General features: G+C 40.5%; 1 protein-coding gene and 1 long non-coding RNA gene across 2 annotated transcripts; both read left to right on the plus strand.

Annotated features, from left to right (window-relative positions):
• The first annotated feature begins 134 nt into the window (after positions 1-134).
• Positions 135-3,021, plus strand: LOC309326681. The gene is made up of 2 exons (XR_014150356.1): positions 135-232; positions 2,911-3,021. It is a non-coding gene; the product is annotated as an uncharacterized lncRNA (long non-coding RNA).
• Positions 3,022-5,578: 2,557 nt separating this feature from the next.
• On the plus strand, positions 5,579-14,936 carry LOC309326911 (vomeronasal type-2 receptor 26-like; the record flags this gene model as incomplete). The annotated part of the gene is made up of 5 exons (XM_081835941.1): positions 5,579-5,724; positions 6,146-6,410; positions 7,936-8,730; positions 11,475-11,702; positions 14,040-14,936. 5 exons carry the CDS (start codon positions 5,579-5,581, stop codon positions 14,934-14,936), a joined length of 2,331 nt encoding a protein of 776 aa, XP_081692067.1.
• Positions 14,937-16,482: the final 1,546 nt, after the last annotated feature.

The following is a 16,482-nucleotide window of genomic DNA, read 5'->3' on the forward strand; positions in this document are numbered from 1 at the left end:
ACGGAAGAGTGGTTCCAATTTGGTTTCAGTTATACATGAAGATCATCTTAAAAACATGAGACTCCTTCTCAAGATAATCATTCTACTCTTTCACTTTCGAATAAGGCCCAGCCTCTTTCTGTGTGTTCTGAGAGTTGCTATCCCGGTTCCAGCAAGAAAGTGAAGGAGGGAAAACCATTTTGTTGCTATGATTGCATCCCATGTCCAGAAGGAAAGTTTTCAGACCAGAAGGGTAAGAAATAGAGTGCAGAAAGCTGGGAAAAGTTTGTTCACGATCAAGGAAACACAACAAAATTACAGCACAACAAAGCAGAAGCAAAAGTGAATGTGTTAGATGCAGAAGACTTGGACCAAATGGTAGACATGCTAACCTCAATGTGTTTCAAACACAGGTTGTTCATCAGGGGATTATATTAAAAGGTGTAGAAATTCATATGTGTTGTATCCAGTTGGTGTTCATCTGCACACAAACATTCAATTCTTGTGGTGTCAAAAAACAAGTAAGGATGATGTTACGTTATGAGATGGTATACAAGTCCTTTCCTTGTATACTGCTCTGTTATTTGATAAAATGGTTTCTTTCTTTCTTTTGTATAGCACTTTGGAATTGAAAGTGGGAAAACTGTATCTAAACTTCACAAATGAGCAAAGAAATTGTCCAGGCAGGCACTTTATGTGACTCTTGAGAGCAGCAAAATAACCAGACTGAACAATGGTGATGGGATAAAATCAGGCCAAATCTTTATTGACAGCTGCAGATGGGGCAAGGGTTGGCATGGCATTGGGTCCCAGGATTAGTTCATCACTTCACAAGCCCCATGTTGATGAAATGGATCTGCTGGGTTTGGATCGCTCCAAATCTGTATGACGGGAGTCAGTTAATGTTGAACAATGCTATGTTGCAAGGCAAGCAAGCAGGGGTTTCACTGGGGGACCAGGGTGCAGATTCCAACCAGGCAGATACTGAAACCATGCTTGGGTTTGCCATGGTCAATCCTCTCCTCAGGCCTCTTATGCCCCCCCCCATACTATGTTGATCCTGCCCAATGCCATTTCCACCCTCATAAAAACAATATTGTGATTCGAGGACCCTCCGCCCTCCTGAGGATAAGAAAGACACATGGACGCAGTATATTAGGTTAATGGGCTAAAAAAGGCCACAACTTTATTGATTACAGCGTGTGAGAGGTATTGGCTTAGGCATTGGATAAAACAGCAGAGCTTGACTCCATCCCCTCAGGAAGGGATGAGTCTAACAAGGGTTAGCCACCAGTAGCAGGAGACTGTTGATGCAAATGCAACTGTAAGATCCCTCTGATGTCACTGGGGGTCATGCCATGGCCCTAGTCACCAGCAAGGGAATCGGACAGGATCCACAACCACCAGATTCCTTTAACAGAATACCCATAAAGTGGAGGGGTAGGCGATGGCCACACCCTGCCCTCCAACACACCAACAACATATTTGAATGCCTAAACGCCAATAAGTAAAAGTTGTGATGATTTGCTACGAGGTAGGCTGTGCTAGTCCGGGGGAAGGGTTACTGTTGGCATAGTCAAAGTCCGGTCCTGGGTCACTAGCCTGGAAACAGTCCACAAGGAGTGGGGTGAGGTCCGAAGCAGGAAGCCGGGCGGGAACAGGAACACTGGAGAGTCAGGTCTGGGTCTGGGCAGGAACAGGCACTCAACAACGACGTTGCTCCCACAACCTGGGACCGGGCTGACTGGCCTTTATCTGCTCTGAGGCCAGGGGTGGTCCCGGCCCCCAGGAGACCCGCGTCTCTTGGCCTTAAGGCAAGCACTCCTCCTGGGAGAAACCAGTTCCCTTCGCCTCTCTGCCCTGAGCCTCTGCAGTTCAGGAGAGGCTGAAGGGTTAGTGGGCCCAGGGGGGGACTCACCTGCAGGCACTGAGTCCTCAATCACCTCTGGAGCCAGAGTGGAATCACCTGGTGCCTGCTCCTGAGGATCCGGCACAGGTGCAGGCACTTCATAATCAAGGCGCTGCCCCAGATCAGCCGGCCCTGGAGGCGGGGACTCCTGTGCAGGCTGGGATTCCTCTGGTTCAGCCTCTGAATCGGAACCCCAGGCCATCACATAGGTGAAAAACCAAGTGGCTGGTGCCAATTTGGCAGTTGAATAAAAATTCCTACCATGCCCCTTGAACAACCAAGGTAACCAACTACAGACCCATAGCAAGGTCAAGCACGAAGCAAAGAACTAAAGGGAAGGGTGGGTGGGTGATCCGTTGACACCCGGCAGCGAAATGAGGGGAAAGTGCTGCTGTGGCTGCATTTTAGCAGCTAAACCCTGCCCCCAAGCCTCCCCTTGATTGGTTGGCTGCCTGGGGACACGGCGTGGCAGCAGGGACAGCCAAGCAGGGGCCGGTATGTGCAAAACACAGGAAACGGCTCCTGCTCACAACTCCTTCCCTCCTTCCCTTCTTCTGCCTAACAAAGAAAGCCATGATTTCACTGAGGGAAAGGTGAATAAAAAATCCCAACCAGGTGCCAATGGGACAGCTTTTTCCCATGAGCCCACCACAAAGGGAGGTACTGGGTAAAACCTTGTCCAGTATTTTGCTGCAATCTATGGGCCACAGCCCAGTCAGACAAAGGTGTCCCATGCTTATTGGGCACGGAACGGGGCTTATAAACATGAATTGGCTGTAATCTTAGCTCACTACTTTGCAGATTCACAGAGCTCTAAAATACATGAGATAATGACATTCCCAGGAAGGTGAATGGGAATTCACATAACCATCTCCTCACCTTCCATATTTTGAGAAGACTGACACCAAAGGAATATCCTAGTATGAATGGATTGTTTTAGATGTAAAATAGAAAACACTGCAGTACACTTGTGAGATGTCTGGAATCAATTTGAAATGAAGCGCATGCCTTTTCTTTTTCAGACATGAATGCCTGTTCTACATGCACAGTGAAAGCCTATCCAAGCAAAACCAGGGATTTCTGTATTCCCAAATTCATTTCCTTTTTATCGTATAAAGAACCACTGAGCATCAGTTTAGCCTTCTTTGCTCTTTTCTTTTGTCTGATAACAGTCTTGGTGCTAGGAATATTTCTGAAGCACCACAACACTCCCATTGTCAAGGCCAACAACCGGAACCTTGCCTACACTCTCCTTATCTCAATCCTGCTCTGCTTCCTTTCTGCATTGCTATTCATTGGACATCCTAAGCAGGTGTTGTGTCTCCTCCGACAAACCACTTTTGGCATGATCTTCTCTGTGGCTGTTTCTTGTGTGTTGGCAAAAACCACTACTGTGGTTCTTGCTTTTATGGCCACCAAACCAGGTTCCAGGATGAGGAAGTGGGTGGGGAGAAGACTTGCCACTGCCATTGTTCTTTCCTGCTCCCTTATTCAAGCAGGCATTTGTACCATATGGTTGGTCACCTCTCCCCCATTCCCAGATGTCGACATGCACTCAGTTGCTGAAGAAATTATATTCGAATGCAATGAGGGGTCCATGACTATGTTTTACTGTGTTTTGGGTTATATCAGTTTCCTGGCCATAATCAGCTTTGTTGTGGCGTTCTTTGCCAGGAAATTGCCCAATAGTTTCAATGAAGCCAAATTCATTACTTTCAGCATGTTGGTATTTTGCAGTGTTTGGCTCTCCTTTATTCCATCCTACCTGAGTTCAAAGGGGAAATATATGGTATCTGTGGAAATCTTTTCTATCTTAGCCTCCAGTGCTGGGCTCCTAGGTTGCATCTTTCTCCCCAAATGTTATATCATTGTGCTGAGGCCTGAGCTGAACAACAGAGAACAACTAATAAGAAGGAAGGTCTGAATAATCTCAGTGTCTTTGTGATTTGCTATTATCTGCCACTCAGGAAATTTTGTGTATGAATTATCATTCAGACCTTTACTGTATTGCTAGAGAAAACTTCTTTTAAATGTCACTGTCCATTACACTTTCTCTGCACTTGGATACTTGTGTGAAGGTAGCTCTGTAAAGACTTACAACTCATTTAGGAGAGTTTTTTCTGGAAACATTGAACAGTAACTGAAGTTATTCTTTTAGAGGGAACAACTAATAACAAGGAAGGTCTGAATAATCTCAATGTCTTTGTGTTTTGCTATTTTGTGCCACTCAGGAAATTTTGTCTATGAATTATCTTTCAGATCTTTACTGTATTGGTAAAGAAAGCCTCATCTGAGTTAACATATGCCTTTATGTTTCATACATCCCTGATGTGCAGGATGGGTTCAATAATGGGATTTAAAACACAACCCCTCCCCCCCCAAAAAAAACCCTGTATCCTCTTCATAGATTTAAGTAAAAGCACATTTTGGCAGTGAGGGTCATATTGATGTTCAGGAGGAATGCATTGCTTAATCATCTATCTTTCGGTGCATATATTGGACATTGCTTCTTCAGCTCTTAAATGTACTCCCAGGTTTTTGCATAGAATATAAAGCTAGACATGGGTTTTCCAACCTTCCAACTCTTTTTGGACTACAATTCCCATCATTCCTGACCACTGCTCCTGCTAGCTAGGAATTATGGGAGTCGTAATCCAAAAACATTTGGAGATCCAAGTTTGGGAAACCCTGAGGCAGACCAACCTTTGTCCCAGCATGACTCCTGAGCTCTCTGTCTGCTGCTGATCCATTCTATATCATTATCTGCATGAATAAAAATCTATTTCTCATTTACAAGTAAGAGTCTCTTGCTGCTTTTTTAAAGTTGGGAGCCAGGACAAAGAACATCATGTGATCAGCTTCTCTCAGAAGTTTCAAATTCATTGTACAGTTGCATGCATCATAACAAATAGGGATTTGCATCAGGCTCAGTCAAAACCCAAACTAAATCTATACAGTTTGAAGGAGATATGGGCTTCAACTTAGTCCAGTGGAGGCAGTCTGTGATCACCCTAGGTCAGGCATCCCAGCATGAGCCAGGCCTGTCTGGGGGTGGAGTGTCAGGTGGGAAGAAGGAGCTTTAGCTGCATGCACCTGCTTTCCAGTAAGGGAACACATGCACAGAGTCAAACTGAGCAGGATTTAACCCTCTGCTCATCAGCTGGTGAGTGGAGAATTAAATCCTCCAGGCTGCAGGGGTCTGCTTCATCTGCATGTTCCCCACAGGGAACAGTTTTCTCTTCATGCACTGCATCATTCCCAACTCATGTGTTTGAGTTCCAAACTCAAGCAGGATCCCTTCCTATCCAACTATGTGGAAGAGAAAACTTTCCCCCCAGATATGACAGACATTGTTTCTTCAGCAATTCCCATTGGGAGCACCAACTTTAAATTATTGATCATCTTCTCTGATAATTATGAAAAGGACTGTAATTAATTCCTTGCTCCCTGAGAATTTGCTATGGTCAGAATCAAAACAATTCCCACAGTCTAGAAAGATTGATATAAATAATCACAAGAACATTTAGGTATGCTACCAGAGACTATGAAAAGACAGGGATTCACCTCAGTCTCCTGAAATGGAATAGAGACTGTTTAGAGAGAAGATTAGTGTTCAGAATGGTGGCATTAACAGTCTTGATTATTGTACTACTTCCTCACATGGCATGTAAATGCCAAAACATTAAATGCATGTTAAGAGACCCACACCCACCACTTCACAAGTATCACCAGCTGGGAGACTTCATCATTGGTGGCATGGCTTCTCAGACCTTCATCATCTCCAGCTCAATAACCTTTGTTCAAGAACCTCCCCCAGTATTGTTTGAAGAGCTTGCGTAAGTAACTTTTGAAAAAGTTTTTGGGTTTCAATTAGGTATCTGAACCAGAGGGAACAATTTTATAAAAGTAAAAAAAAAAAAAAAATAGATTAATTGAGTGGGGTTGCGGGGGGCTACAGCAATAGTGGTCTTCATCTATTTATCTATATTAGAATGAGGGTATACCAGCTTCTGAAGTTTTTGAATCACATCATTCATTTTAGTACATGTTAGTATTGAAAGTGTTATATTCTGAAGAATAGCTGATATTCTTCAATTGTTTCATTTTTGCTAAGACCATCTAAGGCTAAGAAGAAATGTGCACAGTAGTAGTGCAAAGGATATTAAGGGGGGGAGAGAGGGCAACATGGGGTTCAAAATGTAACTCTAGCAATCTATTTAAAATACCTTCTTACATTCACTTAATTATTCCGTTTAGAGTAGTGCCTAAGAATTACCAGCACATCTTGGCGTTGTCATTTGCAGTCAAGGAGATCAATGAAGACCCTCAGATTTTACCCAATCACACCTTGGGTTTCCACATCTATGACAGCTATTTCAATGCAAAGAGGACCTTTCATGCCACAATACAGCTAATGTCCACAGTGAAAAAATTTGCCCCCAATTACATATGCAACATCCAGACTAAACTAATGGCAGTTGTCGGAGGATTAGACCCTTTAACTTCTCTTCATGTGGCAACTGTATTGGATCCCTACAAAATTCCCCAGTTAAGTTACATTCTGTGTAGATGTTTCTGTATAAGTGGGATGTGGGGTTTTTACACTTATTACTTCCTTTGTCAACACAGATAAAATTGTATGGTTTGGATGCAGAAATGTGTGTATTTGTGGCAAAAGACAAGTGTAATCTAAGAAACATGTTTATGGATGAGGATCTTGAAAACATAGTGGAACCTTCATAGAAATTCAAATTCCATGTAAAGAAAATATTACAAGTCTGGTGTTTGATGAAGGGTATCCAATGTTATAATTAGGAAGTTTTTCTAAATGATTAGAGCCACATCACTAAATAGCAGAACACCTAGAATGGAATTCAGGATTCAGCTTCAATTGATCTTGATGAAGAATTATTCACATGTAAATCACTGTTGGAAGCAGTATGCCTCTGAATATCTCTTGCTAGAAATCATAAGGGTAGAGAGTGCTGTTTCCTTCAAATCCTGCTTACAGATTTTCCACAAGCATTTGGTTAGTGAAAACAGGATGTTAGACTTCGACCTGATCCAGCAAGGCTCTTATGTCCTTATGTTTTTATTTGCTTGTGCTTTAGCATACAAATATAAACCCACCCAGTTCATTTAGATATTTCCCCTTCATTGGCTGTAATAGTCAAAGCAGTAGGTTGCTAGAAATCATAAGGGTAGAGAGTGCTGTTTCCTTCAAATCCTGCTTACAGATTTTCCATAAACATTTGGTTAGTGAAAACAGGATGCTAGACTTCGACCTGATCCAGCAGGGCTCTTATGTTCTTATGTTTTTATTTGTTGTGCTTTAGCATACAAATATAAACCCACCCAGTTCATTTAGATATTTTCCCTTCATTTGGCTGGTATTGTGTAATAGTCAAAGCAGTAGAGTCTGGTTCATAACTGTGAATGAGACTCTTCCTCACCAACATCAGTTTGCCTTCAGTCATCTGCCTTTGTTCTTACTTACAACCAGTCCATGAAGCACTACCTGTGAGCTTCCTCCTCCTTAGTCTCAATGTCACTCCTGTAGAACTCAACAAAGAGCAGGTTGGAGGCCAAACTAAAAATAGATGGCTCTGCCTGTCATTGGCTCTGGCTGCAAGTGTTGTTGGACTCCCTACAATTTACTCTACCAGTCCCATGTGGAATGTAGCACGGCTGGGTTAAAAAAAAGAAAAAGGGAGTTGTGAAGGAAGTAACAAGTTGAACCGTTATGCACTTTATCTTGGCTACAATATCAACCAACACTGTTACTAATTTCTTATCCATAGTGTGTAAACTTCTATATTGTAAAAATAATAGTTTACGAACAAAATAGTTGCAAAGACTTCTGGTGTAATGCATGTGAAGAACTTTGAAGCTCCTGAAAGTGACATGTAATTTCATAAATGCTGAAGATGGTGGTGACAATGCTAATATGAATACTAACATCTATCCAATTTAAAATCTATGTTTAGCTCATCTATGGCCCTGCTCCAGTGATAAATCATAAACCCCCAGGTCTATCCTTCTACCAGATGGCCCCTAAAGGAACTCTTCAGTACACAGGCATTCTCTCTTTACTTCTGCATTTTGGGTGGATATGGATTGGGATCCTTACTTCCAATGATGAATATGGAGAAAGATTTGTACATACTGTGTTTCCAGTCTTCTCCAGGAATGGTGTCTGTATTGCTTTCATAGAAAGAAGCAGCAAATTTACGACTATCACTGACATTCATGAGAGACTAGAGAAAGGATCTCAAATACATGAAACAGTGATCAATAGCAAAGCTAACGTTGTGGTTGCCTATGGAGAATCTTATCTTATTGTGTTTTTGAGATGGTTTCCCTATCTCTCAAAACATCCGACAAATAAACAAAAAGGCAAAGTGTGGATAGTCACAGCCCAGATGGAGCTCACTTCAATGGTCTATCAACAGTCTTGGGAGACAGACATAATCCATGGTGTATTATCCTTCACTATTCACTCAAATGACCTGCCAGGTTTCAAGTCATTTGTTAAGAGTAGAAACCCTTCCAACACAAAAGGAGATGGTTTTATCAGGGATTTCTGGCAACAGGCTTTTGGCTGTGTGTTCCCAGATCCAGCTCTGAACAAGATGGATGGGGATGTTTGCACAGGAAAAGAGAAGTTGGAAAATCTACCTGGGACTTGTTTTGAAATGAGTTTGACTGGCCATAGCTATAGCATCTACAATGCTGTATATGCTATGGCTTACGCTTTACATTCCATGTGCTCATCTAGATTCATTCACAAATTGCTGGTGAACAAAAGGGAGCTTAATTTTCAGGATAAACACGCATGGCAGGTAATGATATAAACATCCTTATGTTTTATGATACAGTATAGGTGGTTGTAGTAGCAGGCTGCCATGTGCAAAATAAAAAGTCTCCCCAAACTCCTCCTGTTCTCTCATTTTCATCTTTTATTTTTAAGTTCATCTGCAATATTTCTCCTGACTGATGAATACAACAATTTTCTAAATTATATTCAAACAGCATTGTTGATAGATTGACCTTCAATATTTGGAAGCCAAAAGATCTGCCTCTGACCCAGAGTTTAAACAAGTCCATTCTAAGCTTCAGTTCTGTTCCATAGAATAAACACTTTCATTTACCAGAACCTGGTATCTGGTGAAATGTGGATAGTTTTTCTAAAACTGTATAGAAGATATACAGTGATAGCCATATATAGAGTATGACTAATATGAGATACTGCTACAGACAATATCAGTTCACTTCAATGCAGCTTCGAGATACAATACATAGTTTGACCAACAATGTAGAAGAAGTTTTGAGAAAATGCTAAGCCGTAAATGGTCATGAAGGCCATAGGTTGGAAAATCTGTTCAGCACATAAGCACTCAGACTCTTTCAATTATTTGAAAATCCTGTTAATTGAGAAGAAATTGTTGCATTTGCCTCTATTCTTAGGACTTAGACATGGCACTGAAGATTTGTAATTAGCTTACATGTATTTTTAAAAATTTGTTTCAAAACAGCTATGGGAAAGGTGTGGCTCCGAAAATGCCTCAGTTCAGAAAAAGTGAATGTTGCTTCCAGCCACTGAAGATGTCTATATATCTTAATAATTTAATCTGGTGTTTATTATGATCAACTGACAAAAAGGACAAAATCTGAAATGTGTGTGTGTGTAGGTAGATATATATATATATATATATTAGCAGCTTTTCATTTTTTAAAAAAAACACAAGTGTTTCTGATATATATATCAGAAACACTTTTTAAAAATAAAATAAAATGAAAAGCTGCTAATAATGAATTCACAATATATTTATTAGATCCCTCAAGGAAGACACGGGTCTTCTAAGAATCAAAGAAACCATTTCATAGATGGATATATTATGCATTCTCTTACTCCCTTTTATTAAAAGCTACAGTAAATTTCAAACTCTGAATGGTTATATAGACATAATATTTTCAAAGGCATCTCTAACAAACTAGCAAATCTTCCATCTAAATTCTTACTTTAGGAATTAATTTCCAACTATTAACTACATGAAGTCATATATTATATATAAGTTGTACTTATTTTCAGAAAGAAGGATGAACATAAGTCAATCCTTAAAAATATCTCAGGATCTGTTTTATACATCTATTAACTGAAAATTGAAGAATGAATTAGCAAAGATGAAAGCATAATGTAGGAGTATTTCTTTTCTTTTTTCAACTTTTTTCCATTTTATTTTGCAATATTACATCCAATTACATCTTTATCCATTCTTTGCAAAACAGACTATATATATCTATTTCTATCTATATATAAATCTATCTATTTTCCATATTTGTACCATTGTGACTTCCCTCCACCCGTGCTCAGCTTCCATTGTTTTTCATTCCTTTAATATTGTGTTAAAGAAAGTTATTTACATATTCCCCATTAATCCCTTTTCATCTTTTAACCTTAACTTTACGAACATCAGACAATGCATATCAATGAATTTGTTTTGGAACAATGTTTTGTCATGTATTCTTCCACACATTCCCATTCTTTTCTTAATTTCTGATTACAGATAGGTAGCCGTGTTGGTCTGCCATAGTCAAAACAAAAAAATTCCTTCCAGTAGCACCTTAAAGACCAACTAAGTTAGTTCTTGGTATGAGCTTTCGTGTGCATGCACACTTCTTCAGAGCTGGACCTCTTATCTCTCTGCCTTGCGCTTCTGTTTTTAATGTAAATATAAAGTCACTTACTTCCCTCTTCTGTTAGTTGTGAACTGGTATTTTCCTTGGGAAGCATATATTTTTATATCCCAGTCTTAATTTCAGAGAGACCTGATGCTGTTTTGCTTGGGTCCTGAGGCGTTTCACAGTCGGGAATGCCCCCCCTTTTTGCGCTGAGGTTCTCCCATCTTCTTCCACTTATATAGTGCCAAAACCATGGGAAACCCCTTTCCATACCACTCAGTGCCCTTCAGTTTGAGAACTCCTCTCAAACCTTTCCTGGGGAGTCAGCGTCGCCCTCACTATCACCTGGTTCCCGTTAACTGTGATCGGGTGTGTTCCACTGCTTCAAAGTCCATAAAGTAGGAGAATTTCTTTGGTTTGTAGAGTACCATTCATCTGTTCAGAAAGCCACAGGACTGTACACTCTGAATATTTTAACCTAGCATTTGTTTGACGCCTCATTATAATTTTCAGGACTCAAAATTTATTTGGAAGAATTCAGTCACTGCATAAATTGAAAAACGTTGATGCTGCTGCTGTAAACATTTGCTCGTTAAGTAGTTGGCAGAGATATATGTGTCAAAAGTCCAATTTAGGTATTCTTGCCTCTAGGTTTGTCAACATGGAAGCAAGGGTTTGCAGAGTAGCTCAGTAATTAGTCTTTGTGTGAAGAATGTTACTGCCTGTAAATAAGGAACCTTCACATGCACAGTTGTAGGTCTGGAAATGTTCACATAACCAAGAACCAACTGGAACAAATTTGCCTCCTTTTCTGAAGAAAACTCCAAGTACCACACAATTAAGGCTAAAGATTCCATGAAACTGCCAATTATTCTAAGCTTTTCCCTTTTCTGTTTGAATCAAGCTGCATCATTTTCTGAAAGGTATCCACTTTAACAACAGTGCTGGGGATAAGATCTCCTTAGACCACAATGGGGAGTTGGTGGCTGGATTTGATATTATCAACTGGATTATCTCCCCAAACCAAACCTTTCATAGAGTGAAGGTGGGGAAGATAGATCCCCAGGGTCCTCCAGAACAAGCATTCAGCATCAGTGAGGATGTGATAACATGGCACAAGTGGTTTAATCAGGTAGGATCCAATTTTGTGTTTGGAAAATAGTTCAGTTTTGAGTGACCACTGACGTCCTGTCCTTTCCCAAAGCCATCTGAGTTGGTAGCCATCACTGCCTCCTGTGGAAGTCAGGGTCCTGAATCTTCCAACATTCACCATCACTGGAGGTCCATGAGTAGAGAGTGCTGGTGCATTCGGGTCCTGCTTCTGGGCTTTCCATAGGCATTTGGAGCAGGCCAATGGCACATGTAGTCCACCATCCTGTTACCACAGTGATCAACTATTGAAAGCCCTACCGCACTTGGGATTCCCAGTAACTGGCATTCAGAGGCATAAGAGACAGAAAGCTGCCATCATGGCCACTGTGAGAAGGCAATGCTGGTCTAGAGGGCCCTTTTGTCTGATGTGGCAGAACTATTCCTATGTTCTCATGATGAGTACCCATCCTAGCGCCGAGGGCCTTCTGGCGGTTCCCTCATTGCGAGAAGCAAAGCTACAGGGAACCAGGCAGAGGGCCTTCTTGGTAGTGGCGCCCGCCCTGTGGAACGCCCTCCCATCAGATGTCAAAGCGATAAATAACTACCTGACATTCAAAAGACATCTTAAGGCAGCCCTGTTCAGGGAAGTTTTTAATGTGTGATATTTTAGTGTATTTTTGGTTTCTATGGAAGCCGCCCAGAGTGGCTGGGGAAACGCAGCCAGATGGGCGGGCTACAAATAAATTATTATTATTATTATTATTATTATTATTATTATTATTATTATTATCCTACAATAGGCACCCATCTTGAAGCACAAAGCAGTTGGGTCTGGAACATGCCTATTTTTCTCCCCATCAACCTCCCAGCATTTCCAAGTTTAGCACAGAAGCACAAAATGAAACCTTAGAAGAGTAGTTCCCATGCTACTTCAATATCATATAAAAGCCCTCATATCATTAAGATTCCAATGTTATTGTTCTCTAAAATCCTGTCGTTTCCTTTTGAAATAGGTACAGCCTCTTTCTTTATGCACTGAGCATTGCAATCCTGGCTTTAGAAAGAAAATGAAGGAGGGAGAGCCATTTTGCTGCTATGATTGCATCCCATGTCCAGAAGGGAAGATTTCAGAACAAAGGGGTAAGTAATATTTTGTATAGTTGAACTATTCCATTTTCAAAATGTTTGTCTGACTGCTACAGTTCACATTATACTTGAGCTTTAACATGATGTTAAAACCACTTCTGGATATATGTCAAGGAGCTTTCAGGCAGGCACAGATCATCCACAGGGCAGGAAAGAACGTGAGGCATGAAGTGCAATTAGCTTTTATTCAGAGAAAGTAACAGCACAGCAGAGTTCTTTGCCTCCTCCCACTCAGCTGGAGCCATTGCAGAAACTGGCCACTGGCCCCGCCTTGCTCCACTAGCCCCACCCCCGGTGTATCAATTCCAAGCAGACAGACTGTGGCGAGAGGGTGGACTCCTCCTCTGAGTCTGTCTGGCCCATTACTTGTTTCACCAATTAATTTCTATTAATTTTCCAAATTTTCAACAGATTAACAACAAATTTATTCAAATTTAACACAATTTATAAAATTGACTTTCCACCCCCCCTTTCAAGATGCTACTTTCCCCTCCCTCTTTTACTGCTCACAATAAAATAATACTTTTTAAAAAAAAAATCTAATACTTTCCCATCTATTCTATTTCCATCAACAGTTCATGTTCAATTCCTGGTTAGACTTTTAAGTCAAGTTCAGTTCTACATACATTGGATGCTTACTCAGTTTCTATATATAAAAAACCCTAAAACACCCAATTGGCTTGGCATGACAAACTTCCTTTCAATTGGGATGATATCTGATGTTATTGCTAAATATGTATTCTGTCGGTACAGCGCCTTAAAAGAGTCAGTGGGAGCATGCTATCCATTTGAAATTTCCTGAATTTTTTTAAAAGAAACATCAATAAGTCCTCGCTTCATAACTCAAACTTTTTTGTTTGTGAAACCATGAACTTGCCACAGTGCTATTTGTGATATAGCCTCAGATCTCTGGGATACTATAATATAATATATAATTTTTATTTTGTTTTATATGCCCAGAACTCTGAAATACTTACAATACAATGAAAAGGGTATGTGAATTATTTTAAATATATTGAGTTCATTTCCTCATGGAACAAATTGCAAACTTCTCCAAAGGCAACCCAAATAAGCAACAAATATGGAACTCTCCTGAGTCCTCATAACCACTGTAAATTTGCTACTATAAACCATAAAACTCTAAAACAATTGAGAACAGACACTTCAGAGCATCAATGTGTTGGTGCAGTTCATGACTTTTTAAGTTTAAGACCCCTTTTTTTCAGACCAGAATGACTGCTATGAATGTAGCAATGAAAACTATCCAAACAAAAACCAAGATGCATGCATTCCCAAGGCTATAACCTTCTTGTCTTTCGAAGAACCTTTGGGGATCAGTCTATCCTGTTTGACTTCTGCCCTATCTTTGATCACCATTATGGTGCTAGGAATGTTTGTGAGGCACCACAACACTCCCATCATCAAAGCCAACAACCGGGACCTTACCTACATTCTCCTCATCTCCCTTCTGCTCTGCTTCCTGTGTGCTTTGCTATTTATTGGCCAGCCTGGAAGGGTGACATGTCTCTTCCGACAAACTGCTTTTGGTCTCATCTTCTCGGTGGCTGTTTCTTGTGTGTTGGCAAAAACTATCACAGTGATTCTGGCTTTCATGGCCACCAAGCCAGGATCTCAAATGAGGAAGTGGGTGGGGAAAAGACTGACCAATTCCATTATGTTACCTTGCTTCCTTGCCCAAAACGGAATTTGTACTGTTTGGTTGGTAACCTTTCCCCCATTCCCAGACACCAACATTCACTCATTTGCTGAGGAAATTGTACTGGAGTGTAACGAGGGGTCTGTAATTATGTTTTACTGTGTGTTGAGCTACCTCGGCTTTCTGGCCATTGTCAGCTTTGCTGTGGCTTTCTTTGCCAGGAAGTTACCTGACAGTTTCAATGAAGCCAAGTTCATCACTTTCAGCATGTTGGTCTTTTGCAGTGTGTGGTTGTCTTTTATTCCATCCTACCTGAGCTCCAAGGGAAAGTACATGGTTGCAGTGGAGATTTTCTCTATCTTGGCCTCTAGTGCTGGTTTGCTGTGTTGCATTTTTGCACCAAAATGTTACATCATTATGCTCAGGCCCGAATTGAATAACAAGGAACAACTAATAAGAAGGAAAACTTGAGTAACTGAAATGTCTGTGCATTTAGCTATAGTCTGCAGTGTGGAGCTTACAGTGTGTTACTGAAACCTCTTTGTGAAATCTGTGGGATTAGGTAAAACATGACAAACAATGAACACATTTTCTTTACTTGGAACCATAATTACTGAAAACAATACAGCACATGCCCACAAAGATGTAAACATGAAAGATATTCAATCTAGTGAAGTTCTTTTTATCTGCCATGGCACCACACTTTATAATGTTAAGTTGATTTGAAATCTTCTGATGAATATTATGGATTTTCCTTTACCTGGTGATCCTGCTGTTTTGTTTTTACTCTTTCATATCACCTTGTCTAAGGATTTTCACTGATGATCTATATATACATCTTCAAAATACATACATATGTTCCTAAACAGAGCAGTTCTAGCATTAAACATATTCTTCTCTGACTCTTAGACAACACCTTGGACTTCTGCAAAGCAAGCTATAGCAAGCTGGTACTTATACCAATATGTCAGTGTAAGTTTTCCTTATTCCAATTCTGTTCAGGAGCCTCTGAGAAGGCTTTCTGTCAGGTAAGACTTCAGATGAGTGTGGGCCTGGATTTTGAGGATTGCGCCCTAGATGACATGCCTGAGCTGAATTGAGTTTGAAATAGATGCAAGTCTCTCCTTGTCCTACCCATCACCACTTCTCCAAACACACCCTTTTTGGATTTATGCCATTTTAAGTTACAGCAGCTGATCCCTAGCTCAGCCAGGGTGAAAGAATTACACCAGCACAGCCCTTCTGGGTCAGGAAACTCCAAGATCCACTAAATGCAAACTTCATAACATACTGCATTTTTTTTTTAAACATAAGCCCGTGTCCCTTCTAATCCAAGTAAAGGGGGGGTTGATTCTTTTCAGAGGGGACAAATGTATTTTCTTCAGTAATTTCACAGGGAATAACAAATTTTGAGCTGGTGTTTAACTTCACTTCTTATTATCAAAAGGGCTTGTCAAATTCATCAGCATGTTAGCAACCACCACTAGAAAACATAGCATGCTGCGATGGATTGTATAAATTAGAACATTTAGAGTTACAGTTAGAGAGTGAGATATGCAGGCTGCTCTATGATATTTTACACATTAAACTTGAGCCTTCAAAAATGAAAATAGTTGGATATTGGATAATTTGTGCTGAAATAACTTCATTGACATTAGTGCGTTTGCTTCCTCACATGGTATACAGTGCACACATTGCCATGTCCATAATCCATACCATCCACTTCATGAATGTAATAAAAAGGAGACCTCATCATAGGTGGCATTGCATGGCACAGTTTCATCATCTCCAGCACCCACAAACACCCCCACCATTGCTTGTAGAGCTTGAATAAATTTATTTCTATCTGTCTCTTTCACAATAACTCAATCAGAATGAGTATTTCTATTTCTCTCTATTTCCTTTTCCTCTGTGTGGAATGATGACTCCTAGGAGCTCAAATCCTAAATAAATCCTAAATAAATGTGGTTTTCTTCATAAAGAGCTGGTGGCCATATCTGTAGCTGGAGATTGTATG

This window comes from Podarcis erhardii (assembly GCF_964252035.2).
Source record: "Podarcis erhardii genome assembly, chromosome: 13".
Lineage (NCBI taxonomy): Eukaryota > Metazoa > Chordata > Lepidosauria > Squamata > Lacertidae > Podarcis > Podarcis erhardii.